The following is a 26,377-nucleotide window of genomic DNA, read 5'->3' as shown; positions in this document are numbered from 1 at the left end:
TATCATTTTTTAAATTCTATTTAAACATATGTATTTACACATGCTTTTAATAAGTACTAAGTAAGAGGACCAGATGATTGGAAGATGACAAATAAAATGATATATTTGTGTTTGGTGTAAGAGATGATAAATAAAATTTTTCTAAATGTAAACTCAAATTTAGGATTATTGACTTTAATATCACGTTAAATCGTTGATTTTTTTAAACCGGTTGAAAATATATATTCCAATTATAATTTTAAAGTTGAATTTGAATTTATTGCACCCCTTGACGTCATATTCCCAACATTTTCAAATATCACTGTCACAAGACACCAAAATTGATTAATGCTTTATTAATACGTGGACTAATTGCTCTCAGCTGCATGAATTAATTAATGGCCGCGTAGAATTTTATTACCTCAGTCTATATATTCCACACCCAAACTGCAATAGTGTAAGGTCCGAAGACATGAATTAATATAATAAAATTTCTATTCACCATTCTCCCACCACACACTATATCATATATATAATTTTTTAATTATTTTTATTATATATATATATATAGTATATGATAACGAGTAGAAGAAGATAATTAATTTATAAATAATAAAACTAAAACGTGTCTCAGACTCTCAATGAGCAGAAGAGCCCGAACGTGGCTCTGTCTGGTAATAGCACTGTACCACTACTGTCTAGCAGTAAAAACTAAAAAGCATGAAGCGGAGAAAGGACAAAAGAGGGAAAGGAGGGCCTGATAGGTAAGGCAATGAAAACCGAGTAAAGCTCAGAAGGGACATAACTGTCATTTTTTCTAACCACAATTTTAAGGTTCACCGTTCACCTTTCTCTCTCCGTCTCTCTATCTTTTCCTCTCTATGCCTGCTCTAACTGAAAACGACTGCAAGCAACCTGTGGTCTACCTGTGTATATATCCAATATTGAGATCTAAATAATAGATAAAAATATACCAAAAATCTACCCTATAAATAAATATTTCACACCGCCTCAAAACCACTTACTCTTTTCTTTATAAATCTCAATCTCTCTCTCTCGTAGTTATCTACCTCTTGTTGGGTTTCTCTTTCACATTCTGTCTGTCTTAATTAGCGATACAAAGCTTCAAGCAATGGTGGATCTCCAGACTGTATGCAGCATGTGCGGCGACGTGGGCTTCCCCGACAAGCTCTTCCGCTGCAACAAATGCCGCAACCGCTTCCAGCACTCGTATGTCTGCTTTCACCATCACCCCATCCTCATCAGTACTCATCACCACCACCATCATCATTCATATATATAGACAGAAATATGCTATCAAGTTTTATGGGATTCTTTTCATATCATTGTCCCTGCCATCCTAATCATCACCATCGATATCATCTTTGATATACCATCATGTTTCATAGCATGGCATATTCTCAAATACTAATAAGCGGGTGCTCTTTAGCATCACCGGCCACCAGCATGTTTATTATGTTATTAACAGGTTAAATCCTGCTGTTATGTGATCATAACTATGAGACCCATGTATCTTTCTGGTTATATTTTATGAGTGAATTATGCTGGTTATCTTGTTGATTTTACAGGTATTGTAGTAACTACTACAGCGAATTTGCGGAGCCGATTGAACTGTGCGATTGGTGCCAAAGTGAGGAAAGGAGCACAAGACAAGGTAGCTCTTCAAAGAAATCTGCGGCTGTAAACGACGCTGGAATCACAAGCCGGTCTGAGTATTCTGGGGACAAAATTAAACAGCATGATCGCGAAGAGAGCGCCGAGAAGGGTAAGAGTCCGACACCTTCCCCACGGACTGCTACGCGCAGGTACAAGCTTCTCAAGGATGTAATGTGTTGAGTGGGGGAAGAAAAAAAGAAAAAAAGGAAAAAAGGCAGAGACTTTGGAGTCAAAAAGCCTCGTACTGTTTATAGTAGCATTTGTTAATTATATATATAAGTTGTTTCCGAGTGTTTGTTCGAGTTTCTTGTTTGTGTTATGGTTTTCAGTAAGTTGTTAATAAAATATGAAACTTTCTTAATCGGATCGCTGGCACGAGTTTCCAAGCTTTTCTGTTCGGTTCTCGTTTCTGATTTTGTGGGTAAAACTAGTAGGATTGATGCATCTGGGCGAAGCGAAATCTCAGGCGCATGGTACGCATGAATTAGTAAGTTTCGTGCATCGATCAAATGGTAAACTGAGCGAAATATAGAGCAAAGTTTGTTAAAGAAACATGTTTAGACGCAAGCGATTAACATATTGATAGGTATAATTAAGGTATGGTTGTTGGCCCCAGGAAAGAATGACAGATTGGCTTGTTCTTTGATTAAGTGGCCTCAAGATATATATATAAATATATATATATATATATATATATGTATTATATATTGGGGAGGTGTGTTGACTGATCATACGGAAGATTGTTTCCGTAGTGTTGTGTCTGTCACAACAGGGTTCTGGAGAAGCTAGTTACATCCCCTATTTGCTTTGTTGAGTCTCTTAAGGAGAATTAAATGCATTGGAGTGCCTTTCGGCCGAAGAATTCATAGTACCTGAAGCCTGCTAACTTTTACAGATTCATTGAAGGCCCTTTAATAGCTAGGCCCTCTATTATTGTCAAATGGAAAGGGAAAACTGGGAAAAACAAAAAAAAACAAAAAAAAAAAAAAAAACAAAACCAGACAGATATACACAGACAGGTACATAAAGACGAGAGGCTAGGAAACTTATTTACGAGGATTTTTTTTTTTTTTAATTTTTTTTACCAATATTTGCGTCATAGATTTTTTTCGTAGGAAAAATGATAGACGAGAAGTGGAAGAGTTTAAGTAGGTGGTGTCGCTTCTAGGCCATTCATTTGGTCATGAACTTGCGATATTTTTTTTTTTTTTTTTTTTTTTTCCTTACGTGCATGTACTTGTGTTGGCGACCCATACTCTGTGAAATATCTCAAAAGTCACAAGCTTACATAAAAAATAAAAATAAAAAAGTCACAAGCTGATAAGGCGTCCTCTGGTGTATCGGTTTGCCCATTCATAGGAAACCAACAAAGCCCTTCTCATTGGGGCTCTTGAAGTGATAATAAAGCCAACTGCTCTATATATCTATCCCAATCCTTCTAGTCCTTTCCCTGATCAATATGCAATATTAATTCTTCACCATCTCTCTCTCTCTCTCTCTCTCTCTCGCTCTGTATTCATCTCTTACTTTCTTAATTCATATGCTTGTCTAACCTACATGTGAACATAATTTGAAGATGAAGGAAACTCGCCATAAATAACACATGATAACCCAATGACGGTTTCTCCCTCCATCTGTCCACACTTTCCTTTCTTTCTAAACTACCATCAAGATGACTCACGTGGTTGCTTGGTTTCATGCCCCTTCATCTTTCATTGTCCAAGTTACAAGCAACTTCCAAACACAGTATCTAATTATATAAATTAACTCGTACATGCAATAACACTACGGTCATCACGTGGTTTTTCAATAATTTTATGTTCGTCTTATTTCCAGCATTAATGCTAAACCATGCGAGTTATTGACTACTTTCTGAAAATAAAATACTTATTTTGTATCTAAAATAAATTCTTTGATTGCATGCATGTATATATATATATATATATATATATAGATCAGAGAGAGAGAGAGCGAGAGAGAGAGAGAGAGGTGTATATGGTGATATGCGATTTTATGGAGTTAGTTCCTTGGTGCACTCTCATTAATCTTGTCGGCTATGTCTGCAAGTAAACCATTGCCATAGATACACGACATGCAACATGAAAATGTATAAAGGAGCATCGATCGAACGCGAGTTTGGTGTTAGCTTGATGGGTAACTTTTAACATTACTATAACCGTTAATAAATCAGGAAAATAGTGAAGAGGATAAATTATCAAGGGTATACTTTGAAGTTGTTCGATCTGGTCTGGAAGTTGAAGACATGCATGATGATTATGTTTGTATGATGAGTATATTATCTTGCAATTTTGGAACTTGGAAGCAATACCCATGAGGAATATTGGACCTTGAAACTAGACACCTTTAAGGTTCAGCGCCTAGCCTTTAAATTAAAAAACCTCATGGATTTTATTCTTATGTCCCCTACTTTTTATTCATCCTCACCTCCTTTTTTCTTGAAATTGTTAATGGGTCTGTTATGTCTTCCACGCCTGCTTTCCAGGTAAAAGTAGAAAGAGCCAACTAAACAAATAAACTCGGGTATCCAGGATAGCCATATATATATATATAACTCCTCTCTATCTCTCTTCATTATAAATTATTTGGGGAAATTATATTAAATTGGCGTATGTCATATACTTGTACACTTTAAGCAATAGAACTCATTTTTCCTCGAAGTCTACATTTTTTTTTTTTAAAAGAAAGTCCAAGCATAGTCCATCAAGTTTCGAGTACTCCAACGCTGACATTATAGGACTTGGGGTTTAGTCTAGCAAATTAACAATTAAATAATTATGTTGGCTATACTTGGTGGGTTGAAACTCTTTTAACCAGAATAAAAAGGTTTCGTGGCGGCCTGTGGGACATGTGGACTATCCTTTATGGTGACACGTGGATGCCATTAGCTTCCAAAATATCAACTCTCAGCACTCTTTATCCACGGTACCATTAGTCCATGATGTCAGCGATGAGCCGATGATGTTGAGAGATGATCGTGACCATTAATAATATTTAGAGAAAGTCTACTTTATCTCTTCAATTTGACACCTCTATTTGATTCCTAATCAAAATTTATTTTTTTATTTTATTTTTTTTACTTAGTGGTTAAAGAAGTGATTTTAAGTGTATTGGTGTATTTTTTTATTTTTTAAATATATTTAAATATGTTAAAAAAATGTGAAAAGAAAAAAGAATAAAAAAAAAAAATTTACGCTGGGCGGTATGCCCAGCGGTCAAAATGGGGCGGCATAGTAGCCGCCCCCTAATATTTAACTTGTTTTTAAAACTACCATATATCATACGTATATACATGACTTATATAATATGTGTAATGCTGTCGTGGAGTGCGTATGCACTGCACAATCATTTTAAAAAAAAAGTAAAATTTATTATTAAAAAATTAATTTTTTCATGCATGTAGGTCCCAGATTTATTTACTTTTTTCAAATTGATTACGCAACGCTTGCACACTCATGACTGTAACTATTATTTCTCATATAATATTGAAACATGTCGGTTTTGATGGATTTGGATAGTGGTAGGGTTATTACTACATGTTTACTATTTATTTGGATTTTTTTTTTTTTTTATCATTTTTAAGTATTTTCTTAACATCTTTAATCATTAAAAAAAATTAAAAATATATATAATTTTACTAATAGTCACTTCCTTTACCATTAAGTAAAATAAAAAATATTAAAAAAATCAAATACAAAAAAAATAATAAATAAATAGTAGAATGATAGTAAACCTATCATTATCTTTTGAAAAGGATAATTACTAAACGTATGATCACTACAGTAAATATTATGATGGTGATGATTATATAAATAACAATGCTAATTCATAAGAATGGCAAGGGCCTTAGGTCCTAACTAATCGATTTGTTTTTTGTTTTTTTGGCAGCACTCTCTTGATTATATATATATATAGATACTAGGGAATGGTTCCGAGTGCGTTAGCTCTAAGGTGTACCTGACATAATGATTTAAATAAAAAAAAGTGAAAAAGTCAGTAGTTTATTTGTTTGGAAAAAGAAAATACAAGGTTAAAGAAGAACAAAAAATAAGATTAAAAAAATCTAAATTTCAGCAAAGTATAGGCATTGGTCTGCATCCATATTGGATTATCTATTTACTCTCTATATAATAATAAAATATTATTAATCTTTTATTAAAAAAAATTGAAATAAAAAGAAAGGAAAATGAGTACACTGTTAGAATAAAAAGACATAAAAAAGACGTCAATTCATGTGCATCGTAAGGCTATTAAGGGTCTTTTAGTAAAACATGATCATTCATGAAATTCTACAAGAGAATTACACGTCTAATGGTCAAAGGTTTTAAGAATCTTTTGGTAAAACATGATCTTTCGTTAAATTTTATAAGGAAGCTATACGTCAAATGATCAAGGGTTTTAAAGGCCTTTTAGTAAAACAAGATTTCGGAAAAATAACAAAAGTTAACAAAAAAAAATAAAAATTATTATTCACAATTAGATAGCCACTTATTATAACAGAAGATATATATGGTGAAGCTGGTGATCTATACCGTAACTTGTCTTTAATATTTTATCGTTGGGTGATCGGGTTTGTGCATGCCGTCCGCGTTGATGCGTGTGTCCACGAGAGAGAGAAAAGGGTTCAATTATTTGGACAGCCGGTATAAAAATATGGCATTGTGTTTAGCATTTCGTATAAAAGTATATACTGCATGCAAGTTAATTTCTTCAAACTCGATCGTACGTGTACGTACGTAATACTGACACGAGATTAACTTGTGAAACATAAATAATTTGAAACGTCTGCTTTTGTGAAAAATAAAGCTTAAAACTTCTACCATTTGCGTGTTTCGGAGGGAAGTCCAATATATAAAATCTGGAATTCCAATTGGCTAGACTCATGTACGTATATGAATATATATTAATTAGGACAAAGCTACTACTTCTTAATATAAACTTGAGGAATCTTATGTGGCATGACCGATCGATCATTTGCAAGTCTAGTTACTATCAATATTTTCTAGCTGTTTTACTTTCTAGTATCATGTGTAATTTGTTAAAAAGAAAGCATTTTATAAAATCGCTAGCTAGCTATGGGATCCTGCATATCTTGACTGCTATTGTTACGTCGACTCCCCCGGTACGTAGCTCCCCTTTCCCAGCCTCGTTGGTTCTGTAGCCACATGAGCTTGGAGTTAAAAAGGGATCATGAAGATCAAGAAAAAGAAACTAATAACCGTCTTAGAATATCTCAAACGAGGAAAAGTAGATTCACGTGAAAAGATATGCAGGTACGTACCAGCCAATCAAAGAAAAGAAGAAACATATAAAGAAGGCCGTAGCTAATGTGTGTTGTGAATTAGTTGTTAATTGTTGTTGTCAAATCCTACTATCTTTTAATATAATAAATAAATTACCTTTTAACGTCTGTGATCTACGTACATCTTTAGTATTGCTCCTTGCTGAGAAGAGTAATAAATTAGATCAAATTCAATTTCTTTTTCGTCTGGGATTTCTCTAAAAAGCTAGGGTTCCAACATTTTCTAAGCTCATGATATACGTTAAATAATAAAAATTTTTAAGTCTTCTTTATAGCTTCAAATTCTTAGAACAAACGGTAATCTATTAATATATATAAATATATATATATAGATAAATAGAGTGTCATAAGTTCAAAAGTCTTAATTCCACATACTTTGTTTTCCATTTAAATAAACATATATGATTGGTATGAGTGTAATTGACTTTAAAGATCAAGATTTCTCTTAAATATACGTTTGTATGTTGAACTGAATTAAGTTGAGTTGATATTGTTAGAATATTATTTTTTAATATTATTATTATTTTAAAATTTAAAAAAATTAAATTATTTATTATATTTTGTATTGAGATTTTAAAAAGTTGTAATGATAAGTTGAGATGAGTTTACTTTCCAAACGAAACCTTAAAGCTTAACATGCTTTACTCATTTAATTTATCACAAATATGGATCTCTCTAACATTGATTGAGGTCGATGCCATATTATTGTGATAATCTATGTGGCCTGATTTGAATCTTAAGACATGTAGTGGGCCGGGGCATTTCATTATCAAAGGACATTCCAATATGACGTGTGAAACGGGTTCATCTTATATAACTCAATAAATTAAATTAATCACCTAACTAATTAATATTCCAACTACCCAAAGATTCATGACAAATAAAGCAGATTTTGATCATTTCGGTTGGGTTATCTGATGAAGACGCAAGTTAGACTTTGACACTGACTACATATAAATAAATAAATAAATATTTCTCAATCGAGGGCACTGATCATGATGTGATGAGATCCATTTATATATTTTAATTAATTAATTTGTTCACATCAATAACTTCGGTTTGATCATGAACAAGCATCGTGAGTTGGCCGGTACACTACCACCCAGCCGGCCAGTTGGTGTGCTGATAATTATTATATATACCATATCACCCGATCGATGGTGACGTGCCATTCTCTCCGGCCTGTACGTAATTAATTGGCAACCGGTTTATTTCTGATTAAATCGACCGTTCTACGTACTGAATATTTTTATATAATATGGTCGTTAGAATTTCTTACAATTTTGGTTAGTATTATTTAATAATTAGTTACCTTGTAAACGAACAGAAAAGGAAAAGAAATTAGTTGAATCATGAGATACAATCGAACTGGTAATTGATTATTAAAAAACTAGATCATATATGTTCAATCGAATATTAATGAACACAGTACTATGTGCATTATGCGCTTATATCTTCATAGTGATCCGATCTATATAAAACCACGTGGGCGTACCTAAAGATTTTGGTTAAGCAGCCACTCATGCGCTTCTTCATAGTCTGATCTTGCTAATTCATGTGATCTTAAACCCCAAACAAAACTGATTTTGATGATTTTTTAATCACGAACATAACATCCACTTGGCTAAATCAGGATGCAGTTGACTATTACAAAAGAAAACCAATAAAATAAATAAGAGTATTACAATTATATATAAAGATATTTTATAAAAATAAATTTATAAATTGATATAATTTTATGAGATAATTTAATTCTATTTTAAAATAAAAATATTTTTATATAAATATGATGTATTATGTTAAATTACGTCAATTTATAATTTTATTTTTATAATAATAAATTGTCAATTGTAATAAACCATATACAAAGAGAAGATCAATTAAGGAAAAAACAAACAAACAGAAAGATCTTAACTGTGACCTTGCTGACGATTTATCTTCGATGAAATCAATCATGAACACCAAAAACGTCAGAGATGAAAAATATCTCCGATGTTTGAGGTTGCCAAACTAGTTCAAATTTCAAAGCTACCATGGTCAAATCCTATCTAAGGGCGTCCAACGACCGGCCACCTTATCCTGTAGTCTACGAAACATGATTGTTCCTCCACAACCCAAAAGCCAAAAAACAAAGAAACATTCATTGAAAATCATACGTACAAACAAAGAATCAAAGCCAGCACTGAAATTGCCCACGTAGATGTGCCAACTCTGTAATCAACACCCTGATTTGTGGAAATATCAGACTCTAACAAAGATCCAGTCCTGAAGTTAGGGTTTGATCCATACAGAGCTTGCACTCCTTCCACATCGTCCACTGTCAAATCCAACTTCTTATCCCTAGGCTTCAAGCTAGGGTACATAACAGTCTCCTTCACCGAGCTGTGGGCTAAACCTAGCAAATGCCCGATCTCATGGGTCGCTACAGATTCCAAATCAACGGCCACCGGTGATTTCTCCGTCTCAAAATCAACGGTCCAGGTCTCCGCCGCATCGAGATGGAGTCTCCCGCTCTCAGGCGAGAATGAGTGGGCCAGAACTCCCAGAACCCCATCGAATGGCTCTCCGTCGCCGTGGTCGCCGCTGTAAAACCCAATTTTTATATCTGCGAAGCCATAGTCCTCGGTCTCCAAGAAACTCACTGGTATAACCGATGCCCACTTCGCAAATGCGCGTTTGAAAACGACCCTTATGTCTGATAAGCTCAAGTGGTTTATCGAATTCTCCGGCGAGAATGCGTAAGTGAGCCTCATTGGCATGCGCCGTGACCATCGAGGTTTCCCCGGAAAATATTCGTAATGTCGGGTTGCATGCAACCTGTGGACTGTGTCTGGCACGCCACACCTTGGCTCGGTAATTTGAGAAACTGTAGGGTAATCAAGCTTACCCGTAGTGGGTAGGCCGAGTTTCTCTTGGTAGCGTGTAATAGCCGATTCGAACCGAGCGTCAAACGTGTCGGTGAATGTGTCGTTCTGCAATGTGAGATAGCCAAAACGATGAAAGTGTTTTTTGATTTCCGATATGCCAGTTATGTGGCTGCCTATAGTCGCGTTGAAGAACCTTTCGATGTTGTCCCAATTGCCCTTATTGCCTTTTGCAGTTACCGGGAAATTGATCCACCTGAATCCGGGCGTTCTTCTGGCAAGAATGCATGGGGGCGAGCGGACAATTAGGAAGATGAAGAAGAGCAAGATAAAGTTGCTAGATTTACTGAATAAGAGAAACATTGTAGCTTGGGGTTTGAGGCTTTTGGAGGAAATGGACGGAGCTTTAAATTTACTACCATATTCTTATATTTTCTTTTTTCTTTTCTGGATAGGAAAAGTTAGCACATATAGATCAGGATTTTAGTGTTTGAAAATATGCTTTGGCGTATGATCTGGGTACGTAAGAGTTGATACGAAGTACTGGGATTGAGAAGAATGATCTAACTGGTGGTAATTGTCTTTGTTGAATTGTTAGATTACGAGTTAAGTAGGATAGCTTGAAGCATGCATGGTGGGTGAAGTACCAGTGCATGCTTCATTTTTACGCTTTTCTGGTCGATCGCTGCATGCATGCTGTGCTGTATTCTCCAACATCCAAAGATCTCATGAGTTACATCAGGTTGACGTTTACTATAACTAAAAGCTGAGAAACGGCCAGTACCAACTCCACACCACCTCTATTTTTATTTGAAAAATTCATCGAAACTCGGGTGTGTAAAGCATATCCCTACGATGTCATTTATATGGCGAATCTTGATTTATAAAAAATGCAAGACTACTATATGTTACAAATCAAGTCATGTCATATCAACATCATGGTTGTGCTTTACACTCCGGCTTATAACAATTAGTAGAATAACTTTTTATTCTCATCAAATATTTGCAGTACTGTTCCTGATCTGTGAATATATGATCAAAACTTCATAACGTTTATGGATCTAGAATTTTTTTTATTTTTATTTTTTTTTCTAATCTGTTCTACCTTGATTTTAACGTTACTTAAGTTCTAATATGAAAGATTGACTTAAAGCCGTGAACATTAAAGATTGGACGGCAGGGTTTATGACCAATAAATGGTAGCAGTTGCCTTCGCAATAGGGTGTCATTATAAATCATGCTTAGTATTTGTATTGATTGTTATAGATCTGTAAGTGTGTGTGTGTGTGTGTGTATATATATATATATATATATATATATTAATAGATAATAACGTAATGAAACGCTAAACTTATCCGTATACAAAGATGATTTAATACTATTTATTCAATAATGTAGATCGATCGTCTTTTGATCACACGGTCATGCATGCAATTGATGATCATGTCGGCTAGAACTGTTAATTATTATTATTATGAAAGCAGGAAACATGGTTTGCTATATCGCAGTAAGAAAAACGGTTATATATAATTTGTAATGATTTGCGATTAAAATAACTATTTGTAATGATGAATCGTTTTGATGGAAAATGATAATTTTTGTACAAATAAGTAGCTAGTCACGTTTAAGGCCTTGTTTGGATAGTGAGATGAGAATATGTCACTATTATTCATTATTTTATTATTACTTTTTACCTACTTTTTACTACTATTTAATATTCTATCATTAACATTTCATTATTTTTTTATTATTATTATTCACATAATACTTAAAAATATCTCACTACCCAAACGCAACCTAAATGTTTTTTTGTGTATGTTATTTGGCAAGTATATATACCTACCTGAATAAATTAGAGATAAAAAAAATATATATATAATTTTTTATTAATGCTCTCTCTCTCTCTCTCTCTCTCTCTCTCTCTCTCCGTGTGTTTTTTTTTTTGCCGTGAATTGAAATAACATTTGAAGAGTAGTATGCAGGCAGACTCTAGTTTACTTCGAGTAGAGAAAGGCAAATACGGAGGCCTGCAGGTTGTTGAGATATATGATCGTTGTCGCTATATTCTCTCACACACAGATGTAAATATAATCGGCGTGTGAATGACTCAATGTATTGATCAACTTTGAGAAAGCTGCCTGCCTTCCTGCACTACTACTTAATGTTCAACCCAGGGGAAGTCACAAATAGCTTTCGAGTTAATTGGCGGCCACTACGTCAAATCTAGTTGCTTGCTTTGATTTCTCAAAAAAAGAAAATTCCCTGCTTATCCACCTCCTTCAATTAATTTGTTAGTTCATATATATATTTATATTTTCTTTCAACAAACGACGACGTCTTTTAATTTTACCTTCTTGTTTGACAGTATCCTAAATATTTTCTTGTTATCCAAACAGATTATGCCTTAGTATATGCAGTACGCTTTTTAAGTATTCAGTACTGTGCTTGTAACCCTACCAACTGATTGGGGTAGGCTGTAGCTAACTTTTCTGGCCGATCTAGATTGGGTTAGATTGGCGGCCAATAAGCCCATTTAAGCATCTAGGTATCGGCCCAAATGTTTTGAGACCAGTATGGATGTAATTCGGCTGAAAGGTTGGACAATCAACGACTCTCTCGGTTTTCATCCTGGTAAGCCCAAAATGAAAAAAGGGCAAAAAAAGGAAATAAAATGTTCAATGTTGTCAAAATCAAAACAAGGAATAGTAGGACTTGAATGATTTTTTATTTTATTTTTTTAATCTCTTTTTTTAGCATAGAATTTAAAATTCCTAAACCTGAAGAATTGTGCTACTTGTCATCCGTTAAAGTATAAGAGATTTAAATTTTTAATTTTTTATGCAAATTAAATTTTGTCATATGATATTACTTTACACATTAACTTATAAATAGAATTTTCGAATATTTGATTCAAAGAAGGTGTACGTAACATAATAATTTCACCATATTGTAATATTCTTTGAATTGTCCAGTTTATCCTAATCATTGAATTGTCAATCAATTATTAACATATTCAGATTCTGTTATTCATGTGCAAACAGGCTGATCTTCTCCTGAAATTACTGATCAGACCCATGTCTTTTTCATTTCATCCAGTTTACTTCTGGCCGGAACAGATGGATAAACAAAACTTTGTATAATAATACTATTGATATCACACGTCAACTTCTCATCACCTTCTCCATGTCTATGCTATCCATTGATCGGTATCTTCATGAGACATCGCCTTCCGGATAACATCAATCATGCATACAGTAGACAAGATAGTACTCTGCACACTTAGCAGTGTCAAAATCATACGCAGAACCTAATTAAGCAATCGGAACGAATCATATACGGAACAATAAATGTCCTTTTACATTGAATCTTATAATATATAAGTGAACTTCAGGCGCTGCCATGCATGCACGACGAACTAGCTCCATCCGCCACAACTTGAGCACATCTGCATACGTGAATGAATTCTGTCCATCCAATCAAAAGTACTACTGGTCCCTGATCAAAAAACTTTTTCATCTAGAGGTCCAAAGTGAGAAGAGACAGATGGTGAAATTATTTTGGCATTTCGTTTTTGCGCTGATAAAAATGAGAGCAGGCAAGATGAATGGACCCCATGTACAGGCTTAGATCCATCGATACAGATAAATCTGGACCAAGGATCATTAATGGGTTCAGGGAAAAAAACGAGAAGCATGCAGTGAGAAGGGCCCCCTGTTAAGTCAGCTTGATGGATCAGGCCATGTGCATGCAGGGAGTTCATCTTTCTTGCGAGTTTCTTTGTAAAATTTTATTATTTGCACTGTACGTTGACCTTACAAAATAAATCATGAAATATAGATTTGAAGATAAAAGACAATTTGTAAAATTTAATTCGTATGTATGGTCATATTGTTCTTTCGGCTCTTTCTCTCTCCTAATTTTTACTCTTTTTGTTCTTAATTTTATTTCGTCTGTAGCATTATCATCATCTATTGAGACTCTCTTTAATTTCTTGTTAGAGTATTAACAATGGACTAGCCAAATATCAATACAAGTCCAAACTTTAGCTAAATCTGAGAAAAAGCTTCCACATTGGACTAGCCAATAGTCTAAAGCTTAAGACTTGAGCTACAGTAAATCTTAAGTCCTCTTCAAACATAACTAACTACTATTTACAATGGAGAGCAATATGTTATTATTTCATCACTTCCCTCTCTCTTTGAATGGTAAAACATGCATGGCATGCACTAGTAAAAATTTTTATTTATTCTACTAATTATGAATATTGATAGAGTAGACACATTATTTCTATAAAGCATGAAGATCTAGGAAATATACGAATTGTATTTGCAAAAAAAAATAAAAGAATAAAAAAAATAATATTATATTATTATTTTAACTTTAAGATAGCTAGTCTAATGTAGACTCATTTAGTAAAAAATTAATACTATAACTAAAAGTTAAAATTTTTATTAAATTTTAGACTTGACAATGCCGAATGCTCTTAGTTGGTTTGCTTATCTTTGTGGCTAATAAATCTCTTACCGCAATGTAGTCTAGGCGATTGAGATGACTTCAAAAAGACAAAACCCAAAAGGAAAAGGAAAAAGAAAAAGGCAAACAAAACATAAAGGAAACATCACAGAAAGAATTAATGGTAATTACAATTAAGCAATACCGAGTATACTATAAATATTAATATATAGGAGTACCTAAAGTTTCTGATAGATATCTCTATCTATCCATGCAAAAATGGTCCCTCTAATATTTATATGAAAATGGTCCCCTCCTCCACCATTCTGCTTCATCCCTCTTTTGCAATCTTCTTTGTGTTTCATTAAAAGAAACAATGCATTTTTATTCCTCTCGTCTCGCAGTTACCGACCTCAGTTCGAGTACGGTGCGAGAGAGAATTTGGGATACAAGTTTGGTTGATGAACACGTGTCAAAAGCCCAGTAATTCAGTCCAAGGTGAGGATCTGGCTCCTCTCCTCCCCCTAACCCTCCCCTCCTCTTTTTTTCCCCCTCTCCCTGCTTTCCATGCAGGAACATGTTTGTTTGTAGGGAAAAGTTCTAATTTTTCTGCGATGTGTACCACAATGACCGTACACTTGAGATAAATTATTAATCTCATTTACTCGTATTGGGTCTGTTAACGCGTAAATTTTCACGATATATTGAAATGGAGGAAAGGATTATCCCGGTCTACAATGGTATTGATATGATATTTTTGTTTCGTTTATAAAATAAATAATAAATAAGTAAATAAAAATAAATAAAGAGAGATACTAAAATTTATATAGTTCGATATAAAAGTTTACGTATATAAGCTAGTTGGGAATTTTTTTTATTTAGAAGAAAAGGACGGTATCCTAAATTTAAAAAGAAATATATTTAAGGATGAACTTTACTATAATAAATAATTTAACAATCTCTCATCACTCAAATATCTCATAATATAATGAAAAAATTTTAAAAAGATTATTTAAAATCGCTATATGTGATGAAATTTGTATATAAATAACTTTTTTAGAGAGTTCGCGAAGAATTATCCTTTATTTATAGAGATCTTTTATTTTATAGAGATTTGTTTTCCTTTTTAGAATCTTAGAATTAAACTTATCTTCTGAATCATTTTCTTTCTAGAAATTTGAACCAATTTTTTTTTTCTATTTCTTTATTATTAATAGTAGATTTTCAAAAAGTTGGACCAATAAATTTAGTTCCTAACAGGTCCCACAACTTTGGATACCAGATGATCATCAGTCTTTTTAGCCATACATATTTAGGATAAAGGGCGAGATGTTCAGGATTCGGAAGCACGTACGCAGGCTTTTGTCTGAAATTTACAACCACACAGGTTATAACTCATTGCAACTTCTTAAATTACACTTTAGTCGATGGCAGAGAAAACAGTTAACAAATTAAAGTACCTCTCCCATCCCCCTTAAGATGCAGAGTCCTATTCTGTGCTTTATACTAATTACTAGAATTAGTGCAGACAAAAAAAAAAATTTTCTGAATTTATTTATCTGTTTTGGGATACTCGAAAGTTTTTATTAATTTTTTCTGATATATATATATATATATTGTTATTCTCTTTGTTATATTAATGTCTATAAGAAGATAATATAAAAGCACCCGCGAATAAAAGAAATTTGATTTGTAAGTTAATGTGAGAGACATATTCTTGACGTATTTTATGTTTTTTAAATATAAACTCCTGGCATGTGAATGATGAGGATCTTGAAAAAAAATAATTGATGGTGTACCATGGTGGAGCTTCAGATCATGTAGTACCACTAAAATTACAGGAATACCTGCCAGTTTTTTTATTTTTTCTACTTATTTTTCTGACCATTCAAAAAGAATGCAAGGAGTGGTCACAATCAGCCAATCTGCTCAATCTTTGCTGTATTTGGAGGGAGATCTTGAGGTGGGAACCCATCTATGAAAATTGATATGTGTGTGGGCTGCCCTAATTTATTACTGCATCAAACACTTTACAGTCTGTGTTGTAGAGCTGAAATAATTGAAAGATGACGCGCATTTTGCACAGCGCAAGAAAAGAGAATTATTTATTTACCACAAATAGAAAATCCACATGCGCTTCTTTTTAAGCTATATTTGGATAATATTATCATTATAATTTTTTAAAATTTTTACATAAATTATAATAAATAACTTAACATTTTTAAATATTAAAATAATATTAATATTAAAAAATAATATCTTATTTTATCTAATCTCATCTCATTATTTAAATCAAACTTTAGTGGGACTGGTGATCCATAAGCCTCACAACTTTATCAGCCAAAACTCTGTAATTTGGTATCTGTTTGTTTAACTCAGTCCCACTCTTATCTACTTTATAATAATGTGACCTTTAAATGATCAAAATTGTTTCTATACATACTAATTTGAAACATTAGTTTTCATTCATCTAGTAATTAAGTTTTCAATTTAAAGATTAAAAATAATTAATGCATGACATGCATGGTATTTACAATTAATACTTTCAAAAAATAGGTAAACTAGTACTTGTTATGTTTGGATTATTAGGTTATATTCATGGTAACTTGGATAATAATTTAAGAATCGTACGTTATAGAAATGAATGATATAATCTGAGGGCTCAAACAAGAAGGAAAATATATACTAGGAGCTAGCTCCTTTTACTAGGGTTTGAACTTTGAACTAAAAGAACATATACATCTTTCTTCAAATTTAACTATTTCGCTTTAAGAGCTTTCAAATGAACGTGATATCTAAAAAAAAAATGATATATATAAATTTTAAATGTACACGTCCTTTTTATAAAAAAGATGGTTTCACCATTAAAAAAAAAATGTTAAAACTTATTATTATTATTTTTAATAGAATCCATATTTTTATAAAAAAAATTATATAAAAGTTGTATATTTAGTAATTAACATTACTCCATTTCAAAACGCATCAAATTGAAAGTTAAAAAACAAGCTGGATTGGCTGATATGCGGCCTGTATCTTTACCAGCTGACAGCGATCATTTCGTTTTGTCAAGTAATGGAGTTGAAAAGATTTGACTTTCTCAGTTGTCCCATCTTGCAATTACCGTTTGACGTTTGACGACAAAGTAATTATAGTACTCGGCCAGCTTGAAGAATTCTACTCATTGAAAATACCCGTTGAGGTCTGTGTTCTTTTATCTCCGGCCATGTACAGGCTACAGCTTGTTCTTTAATAACTACTTTTACAATCTGGCTTTGCTTATTTAAGGTGGAGATCAGAACAGTAACATCATATATATAGAAAAAGAAGTTGGTTTATTAGTAGAAAGTTATCAGGTAGTACGTGCTACATGATTTAAAACCCATTTTTATTGTCAAGAAGATTCTTAAAACGCGACGTTGGAATTGATCGAGGGATGCAGAACAGGGAAGATGCTAAAATAATAATAATAATATAAAAATAATATTTTATTTAATTTTTAATTTTTATCTTAAAATATTAATATATATATATATATATATATATAATTGTTTGTTTACAGAGTCTACAGATACGTACTTACTGTGTTCTGTTCGTGTAATTTATATATTTGACGGATATTTTTTTACGCTGAAAAAAAAAAGGAAGATCAGTTTACGTGTGGGCGTTAATCCTCTGCAGGATTGATATAATTAATCTGGTCTCGGTCTAGACTGTATTTTTAAATAAGATAAGATGAGGTAAATTGTAATAAAAATTAAAAATTATATAAAATATTAATAAAAAATATATATTTTTAATATTATTTTTATTTTAAAATTTGAAAAAATTAAATTATTTATTATATTTTATATAAAAAAAATTTATAAATAAAAATAAATAAATAAAATAAAAAATTTTGTGAAAATGAAGTATAGCTACTTTTGGAGGCCAATGTTTGGTGGAGACACATGGACTCTATTGATCGGACTGAAACATTAACAAGTAGATAACATTACGGTTTGACTTTGCGGACCTATCTTACTTTTGCATTGAACATCAAACAAACTAGCTAAGCTAGCCAATAGCTAGGGCTCTGACTCTGTGACACTCCTGGATTGCTTGCTAGGGATCTCGTTATGGGGATGGGTTCAATTCCCTAAGGTTGAGGTTATATATACTCCTGAAAACAAGGGTCATTGCAAGACTTTGCTTCTTTTTTCTTTAGTACTACCGTTTTTTCGGCAAATAAAATGACACCACACATGTTTTTATTTATTTATTTATCAAAATTGTTATTTAGGTGGATATATAAATAGATAGGGAGTCAAAGCTTGTTACTACACAAAGGATTCGATATCCATTTTGCATATATTTGGAGAAGATATCATAGTCACGATCAAAGAAAGCGCGTCGGGACACCTCTCCCGTATTTGCCAGCATAAACCGTGCATGTTATGTCAAAACCGGAGATTTATTCAGTTACTTTACGTGAAAATGCATGCGAATTAGCAGCGAGGGGTCGGTGTTGTACACGGACCTTTTAACTGCTTACATATCCAGAGTTAATTATACAGTCATCGACTATTTCGTTGTTGAACTGGAACACAGACCAGAACATAATAACGGAGAGAGAGAGAGAGAGAGAGTGAGCATCTCTCCCTGTGTGATATCTAACCGATCTGCGACCCCCTCGGGTCTTATCATATGCATACTCTCTCTCTCTCTCTCTCTCTCTCTCTCTGAGCTATGAGCTCCGTCTCATTTGAAGCTAATCACTTGGTCCCACATTCGCACGTGCGCTATCTGATCACCCACTATCTCTCACGTGCCACTGCTGCTGTCTCCCCCACACCCTCTATTCTTCTGTGTCCTCTCTCTCTGATCTGCAGCTTTACAGCGTTCCTGATCTCAAGGATTTTAACCCCATTGGTGTGTAACAAAGAAACCAGACCCCTTTCACTCCTCACTGTCTCTCTCCCTGTTTGTCTCGAAAATCCTTCTTCTTCCTATTCTTTTCTTGTTCTCACGACAAAGAATATTTAAATAGTAGAACCAGCAAATCCATCCTGATTCACGTTGTATACACCATAAACCATACACCATACCCACCTAGCTATAACAGCCATAGGATAACGCTCTTTCATACGAACGAGAGAGAGAGAGAGAGAGAGAGAGAGAGAGAGGGACAGAGAGAAATGGAGATTGGCGGGAACATGATTGGTCAGAGCAACGTTGAAAGGGGGCAAAATGCTAATAATGCTAATATTGGGTGGGATATCTGGGAGCTTAATACTTCGAGGATGGATTGGAGTGGTGGTAACAGTACGTTGTACACCGCCGCCAACGACGCCTCCGCCATCACGGGGGGGAGTTCCAGCATCACGCGTAATCAGGATGCGAGTGCTGCGCACGCGCTCGATTTCCCTCACCTCGACTTGGACTACCAGTACCACCACCACCACCACCGGCAGCCGCCTCTATATTCCGGAGATGGGTCCCACTGCCACCCAGATCCCCACCTAATGTGCTTGAAGCTGGGCAAGAGGCACTACTTCGAGGATACTTCCCTTCTGGGTGATCGCCACGTGGCTGGGTTATCGTCAATAGGCAAGAGAGGCAAACCCTTTTATAGTGGCGGAGGTGGTGGTGGGCCCTCCTCCTCATCTTTGCCGGCGACTGTGCCGAGATGCCAGGTGGAGGGGTGCCACGTTGCGCTTCTGAACGCCAAGGAGTATCACCGGCGGCACAAGGTCTGCGACATGCACTCAAAGGCTCCCAAGGTGGTGGTTCTAGGGTCCGAGCAGCGTTTCTGTCAGCAGTGTAGCAGGTATCCAATCATCATCCTCATCCCATGGCGTTAATTTGACTATATACCCTTTCTCTTCATGCATTTGCTAATTAATAGGGTTAATCATATACTACGAGATGAATGGGGCTGATGGGTGTGAATGGGTGAAAATGACTGCAGGTTTCATCCAGTCTCAGAATTCGACGAGTCAAAGAGGAGCTGCAGGAGGAGATTAGCAGGGCACAACGAGCGAAGAAGGAAGAGCGCGCATGATTCCGCCAACAGGAACTCTACTCAAGGTATACACTTGTTTCTGTAATTTTTATTTTATTTAGTTTCCTTTGATCGTATTGTACTCAATTCTTATAGTCATTATTGATCTCTAGCTAGCATAATTGGCATTTTGGCTGTTTTTGATCCAATACCAGCATACATAAACGATACTTTTAATAATTTTTTTATAAGTAATTGTATTAATCCAAAAATTATTACAATAAAGTTTAAAACGAGCAAAAGGGCTTTAAGCGCATAAATGATACTTGTAGTACTTTTTTTATATAAGTAATTATTGTGTTAATCCTGAAAATATTACAATATTAAAGTTTAAAAGAAGCAAAAGGCCGGCCCCTAGGGCTTTAACCATATGCCTAGAGTTTCATCTTATTAGGGGTTACAATTACCAGTTTACTGCAATCGAAAGATACCTTAAGAAATGAACCGATTAAACTCCCTTAGGCGTTACTCGAAGCACTTGGTTTTCCTCAAGTTTTATTCATTTCCAGAAAGTTTGCATTAAGGTTACTCTTGTTTTTTTATGTTCTCATGATCATGCCCTTAGATGTCAGAAGCTGGTGCATGAGGAGGTACACTTGAACTTCCATTTGTGGGGGTCATCCCTTTTGTTTATTTGGTTACTCCAATGTTCCTCCACTTCCCGACTGCAACAACCTTAATGTCAGCCTCTTTACAATTTTTTTTCCAGGCTTCATTAGTTGATGGGGTATTGATATGATGAGATCTCGTAATGGTTTATGACTACTTAAAACTGCACGCTTGGGGTTTCCAAGTTAATTTCACTTTAACCTGTGTTGGTCTTCCATGATCAACAGCCAAGGACTTAGGTAATTCATTATAGTCTTGAACCTCTATGCAAGTTCAAGCAAATGAAGAGTCTCTCTTAGTGATGATAGTATGTAACTCATAAAAATATTCAATTAAAATACTCTATAGTCTTGAATCTCTATGCAACTCATAAAAATCATTTTCTAGCCCCATTACATCTTCCAACTCTTGGTGTCAAGTTTTTTCGACCCAATCCTTCACTAGTCATGAATACATGGGTCCTATCAAGAAAATATTCAATAAGTATTTTTCCATTGTGTAAAACCCTAATTAGTTGAAGTTTTAGCTAGATGTAATGTTATCACTTTAGCTCAAGTCATGATTCAACAAAATGTTGTTTCAAGTTTCAACAATGATGGTGTTTTTCTGCCGTTGCCTTTTAAACAATGCTAACTTATGTACTTGAGTTTTTTTTTTAACCCGTTGATTTTCAAGATGCTTGTTGGTTTCTTGGACCCCCTTTTTTTAACAATTCTGCTAGGTACAGGCGGTTTGGCACGCCAACCGCGTACCAATTGCTGACATGGCGGCCTTTACATTAAAGAAGAAAATATGAAAGAAGTAGAGGCCCAAACCAAAATCTCCCCCCAAATCTCAACAGCTGACAGAAACCAAAACCTCTCCCAAATCTCCACCGCCTGCAATCGATGTGAAAGTTGTCGTAATTCCACCTGCAGTCAACCAGAAAGTCACCATCTGAAGACGACTACCCCCCAAATCTCTCCCATTTTCTGCCCTCGACAGAAACAGAAACCGTTGAGGACTATAAAAGCTTAGAAATTGATGAATTTTTAACAAGGTGTGCACGTCATAAGTAGCAGTTCTTGGTCCCCCAACTCTGCCTTATCTTGATCTTATCTCCTTTGCATTCTGGAAAAAAGAAATAATTGAAAATATAAAAGCTTGTTTGGTAGGCCATCACTGTTTCCCTCATTCCACGGCCATTCTTCATCTTCCTTGGTCTCCTCCTCAAAGTTCTGGCCAAAACTTTAGTGCAGAGATCATTTCAAAGATAATTTATATAACCAGAGACATTATCAAAACTATTTCTGCTTAGTTCTTGTTATAACTGGGAATCCAAAGGTATCAAACAAGACCTGTTGATTGTGTTTTCAAACCCAACTTCAACTCCTTCCTCCTTAATTTCTCTTAACGGTGTGTGAGATGCAATTTCTTTTTTCTTGCACACTGCCGGAAGATAATGGAGAGCGCTGTCTGAAGGGAGTCAACTCTAGCTCCGACCTCGGTGGCTTTCTTGAGTATAGAAGCGGTGGAGATGTCCTATAGCTCGTCATCGTCTTCTTGGAAGATCAAATCATGAAAGTTGTTGTGTACTTCCGGACTTTTCAGAACAACAATTCCGTCTCCCGCCTCACCCATGCTTACCGTTTCATTAACCTCCATTCCATGTCATCTTCGGTGCGCATGGGTGCGCAAAATCGCTTGAAAAGAGACTTTTCCTTTTTTTATTTCCCTCCCTATAGCTGGCCCTTCACTCAAGCAACGATTGCTATTCTTAGCTTGTGGTTTTGATGGCACTTCCCCACTCATTCCGTTTGCTTTTGTATCATCTTCATCGCACACTCCAAATATGAAACAACATGCACCACTTGTGAATTAAGTATAAACTTCATCCCTGTGTTCACAACTAGCTTCTCTATTATATTTTCATTCTTCCCAAGCTAGTATTAAATCTGACTTAGTTCGGAATTCTTGATTCTTCCGTCCCATTTTCTCTCACTCACTTCTGGTATGGTTTAGTACCCCATTCCTGCCTTAGTCTTGACAACCATACAAAACCTTCCCTTCCATGGCAAAGAGACTTTCTTCCAAGGGCCACCAGAATGCCTTGGTACCTGTTGATTTGTGTTGTGGGGGGTTTCTCTCCTTCCTCCTAGAAAAGTAGTTATTTTCACACTTTGAGTCTCTTTTAAAGAAATAAAAAGGTAGGGCATGCTACCTGCACCTAGTGGATTGGCAGCTGGCCACTCTGCCCTCCCAACACCCAGTCTCATCCTGCATGGGTGGGTGACCCCGTCTGGCTGCCAGGCGGATTGATGGCCATGCAAACCATCCATAATTTGCCAAACAACTTAGATTTTACAAATACCTTCATCAAGTCCATAGATCTTAGAGATCTATTCCTCAAATCCATAGATCAATCATCAAACCCCAAATATACAAACATAGATAAAAAAATATCATCTTAAAAAAAAGCATTGCAGCAATGACCATGGGTTTAAGCAAAGAAATACGGCCACGATTGATCGTGGGTCTGCACAAAGACCCATAGCCCGTCGTGGCCGTGGTTCTTTGAGCAAACCCAATGCCATGTTGTGGCCTATGGCTCAAGGCAAAAAACCTTGGCTTGGCCCTAGATCTAAGCAAAGAACCACCTCCACGAATGACCGTGAGTCTCTTAGCAAACCCACGACCATTCGTGAACTCAGACACACAACCACACCGTGGCCCATTGGTGTCTCACAACCTTGAAGAAGAAAAAGTGGAGGAGAAGGAAGAGGCATGTTGCCTGTTGCGGGGTTGGAAGGGTGACGGAGTAGGTGATGAAGAATAGAAGAAGAGAGAAGAGATTGAGAGATTTTTTTTTTTTTTTTTGGGGCGGGGGGGTGGTTTCGAAGTCGAAGTCGGTGGGAGAAAGAGGAGAGCAGAGAAAATGAAGTAGGGTTTTGAAATTTCCCTTTTATTCTAGGGTATGCGGGGCGGGTGGGTCCGGATGTAGGGGCTTGCCCAGCAGCCCTAAACAAAAGCACAAATAAATATTTTCATTGGAAGTATCCTTAGGAAGAAAAAGCAATAATGCTGGGACTTCCATGTTCTTATTCTGAGAGACACTCCATGATGATGCACAACATTAACCATTTAAATCTATTGTTTAAATATATATATATCTTTGGTTTTTTTTTTTCCCTTCATAACTCAGTAAGTATAATTCGAATATGCTGTCCTTCAGGCCCTATGTATCTTTGAAGTATGGTAGAATTGATTTTCGTATGTGTACTTAAATAGTTAATTATAGGGTCCTGCGAAAATGAAAGTTTAAATTAGATCACCGTGCAAATTAAGGTTTTAGTTTTAAGGATTTATTATTATATCCATATGGAACACAAATGGCATTTTATATTTAATTGGGTGAAGTGTAAAGTTAGGATTCAAATTCAGGACTTTTGCCTAATACCATGTTAAATTACAAATTGTCCAAAAAACTTATTATGAGAATATGTAAATTTAATTATATAAATTTTATATGAACAATGGTGACGAAAGACCCGTGCCAATATGCATAGATGTCTGGTTCTTGAAAGACTATTCCCTTCCCTGCCATCAGTCCGGTCCTTGTTCAATCATCTGCCTGATCTGTCAAGGTTTGACTAGCAAAGTGAATTAATTGGAGTGGAGTTCATCATGTGCTTTACGCTAATGGTATTTATCATAGGAATTGTTATTGTACCATATACTCATGAGATTGCGTCCCACTGATGAGACCAGTTTCTTTCATGGGATTATTTTTCATGATTTTGTTTTTCTGGTATAAGCCCTTGTTAACTCTTTAGTTTTTATAGATTGTATATTAATTGGAGCTTATTGGTATACAGTTCTTTACAGTTTTATATTAATTCAATGCTTTCTCCCATTTCCCACAGAAAGTTCCAAATCTTTTTGTTTTAATTGTCAGTGGTAGTCCCCCCCAAATGCAGGAAGGTGTAAACTGAATAATGGAAATTATATGCTATCTTATCAAATTGGCAGGTGGAGGATTATCATACTTATCATCGCCGACAGGACGTGCTCTCTCTCTTCTGTCATCTAAGACTGATTCTTGGGTTTCTCCTGCTGATCTCTCCTCTAGATCCAGTGCTGCATTATGTGAATTAATAGCAGAACACCGTTCAGGCATCTTGGCTCGGCAGCTCAGTTTGGATCGAGACTGGTGCAACCAAAACCACGGAATGGAGGACCTAGGAGAGATCCAACCAAGGTCCTCCAATTCCCTCTTATCTCATCAGCAGCACATCATGTTTCCCGAGCCACATGGTTGGAACCGGTTCCATGGAAGTGACACCCACGTGACATTAGACCTCATGCAGGCTTCTAGCTCGGCCTTTGGATTGCTGTCTGTGAGGGAGAAAAGCAAGGAAGAGGAAGAAGAGTGTTCCAACGTATGGAACTCCTTTCATGGAGACCCTGTAGCTTGATTTTTGTTCTTTGATTTTGTATCTTATTAGCTTGAGGACATATGTATAGAAGTCGTACTGTAGGATGATTGTTTGTCAAACTGTATAAATATTCATTTATCGATATCGATCGAGCGAGACCAAATTTTGTAGGTTTATCATTGTTTATTTGCCACAAAAGTTCGTCAAGTTCTTTGATACCCAAGGCATGCAGTACGAATCATAGATAATCATATATATTCAAGCTGTGTTGGAAACATCAATATAAATCATTTGGAGTTCTTAATGTGTACTTCTCTCTCGATAGAGCTCAAAAAATACTGGAATAGGATCTTCGGATTAAAGTCAAGACGCTACACACATCCTGGCTATTGATATTCTTGGTGTCGATTATAGTTGTTAAAACGAGGGATGATTCTTAATAATGGGTTGGATTGGACCAGCCCATGCAATATGGGTATATTATGGTCCAACTACTAAAAATAAGACATAACAACATCTCGTGTTCTAACGTTCATCAGTGCATTATGATTAGCTTTAGTTAAGGTACAGCTAGCAATGGTAATATTCATTAGGGGGTCCACTTGATCAAGTCCTGTTTTTTTTTTTTTTTTTTTTTTTTTTTTTTTTTTTTTTTTTTTTTTGTTTCCCTTCGGTTTCAACGGTTAATTAACACAGTACGTACATGCCTACTAATTTTTTACTTCATTCTACAATATTATTTCAAATCTTTATGCAAAAGTTACGATGAAAATGGAATTTAGAAGACACTTCTATTATTTTTAAATAAGTATTATATACAGCGAGCCGATAACATGATGAAAATAAATCAAAAGAAAAATTAAAAGAGACTTCTATTATTTCTTAGTAAGAGTATTACATACAACGAGAGGGCGTATTTCTAACGGCCTTATTCTACATTTTTTTTTTTACAAAACATAATGTTTCATGACTTAAACGAGTACTTAATAATTTGTAAAAACTTGAAGCATTTAATTTGAAA

General features: G+C 35.1%; 3 protein-coding genes across 3 annotated transcripts; 2 read left to right on the top strand and 1 right to left on the bottom strand.

Annotated features, from left to right (window-relative positions):
* Window positions 1-868: 868 nt before the first annotated feature.
* On the top strand, window positions 869-2,017 carry LOC121238548. Its single transcript, XM_041135462.1, has 2 exons — window positions 869-1,209; window positions 1,569-2,017. Exons 1-2 carry the CDS (start codon window positions 1,112-1,114, stop codon window positions 1,834-1,836), a joined length of 366 nt encoding a protein of 121 aa, XP_040991396.1. The 5' UTR covers window positions 869-1,111; the 3' UTR covers window positions 1,837-2,017.
* Window positions 2,018-8,886: 6,869 nt separating this feature from the next.
* LOC121238547 (metalloendoproteinase 4-MMP) lies at window positions 8,887-10,406 on the bottom strand. The gene has a single exon (XM_041135461.1). The coding sequence runs from the start codon at window positions 10,201-10,203 to the stop codon at window positions 9,127-9,129; it is 1,077 nt and encodes a 358-aa protein (XP_040991395.1). The 5' UTR covers window positions 10,204-10,406; the 3' UTR covers window positions 8,887-9,126.
* Window positions 10,407-18,902: 8,496 nt separating this feature from the next.
* Window positions 18,903-25,535, top strand: LOC121238546 (squamosa promoter-binding-like protein 7). Its single transcript, XM_041135459.1, has 3 exons — window positions 18,903-20,098; window positions 20,240-20,358; window positions 24,950-25,535. The coding sequence occupies exons 1-3, from the start codon at window positions 19,467-19,469 to the stop codon at window positions 25,393-25,395; spliced, it is 1,197 nt and encodes a 398-aa protein (XP_040991393.1). The 5' UTR covers window positions 18,903-19,466; the 3' UTR covers window positions 25,396-25,535.
* The last annotated feature ends 842 nt before the right edge of the window (window positions 25,536-26,377 follow it).

This window comes from Juglans microcarpa x Juglans regia, chromosome 7D (genome assembly GCF_004785595.1).
Source record: "Juglans microcarpa x Juglans regia isolate MS1-56 chromosome 7D, Jm3101_v1.0, whole genome shotgun sequence".
NCBI lineage: Eukaryota > Viridiplantae > Streptophyta > Magnoliopsida > Fagales > Juglandaceae > Juglans > Juglans microcarpa x Juglans regia.
The sequence above is the reverse complement of the archived record's forward strand: the minus strand, read 5'-3'. Positions and strand labels throughout refer to the sequence as shown.

Excerpts from the sequence above, each read along its gene's own strand:
- LOC121238548 (XM_041135462.1), top strand. The coding sequence starts at position 1,112 with ATGGTGGATCTCCAGACTGTATGCAGCATGTGCGGCGACGTGGGCTTC. Across the intron at positions 1,210-1,568 it reads CGCAACCGCTTCCAGCACTC|GTATTGTAGTAACTACTACA; the intron begins GTATGTCTGCTT and ends TTGATTTTACAG.
- LOC121238547 (XM_041135461.1), bottom strand. The coding sequence starts at position 10,203 with ATGTTTCTCTTATTCAGTAAATCTAGCAACTTTATCTTGCTCTTCTTC.
- LOC121238546 (XM_041135459.1), top strand. The coding sequence starts at position 19,467 with ATGGAGATTGGCGGGAACATGATTGGTCAGAGCAACGTTGAAAGGGGG. Across the intron at positions 20,099-20,239 it reads TTCTGTCAGCAGTGTAGCAG|GTTTCATCCAGTCTCAGAAT; the intron begins GTATCCAATCAT and ends AAATGACTGCAG. Across the intron at positions 20,359-24,949 it reads CAACAGGAACTCTACTCAAG|GTGGAGGATTATCATACTTA; the intron begins GTATACACTTGT and ends TCAAATTGGCAG.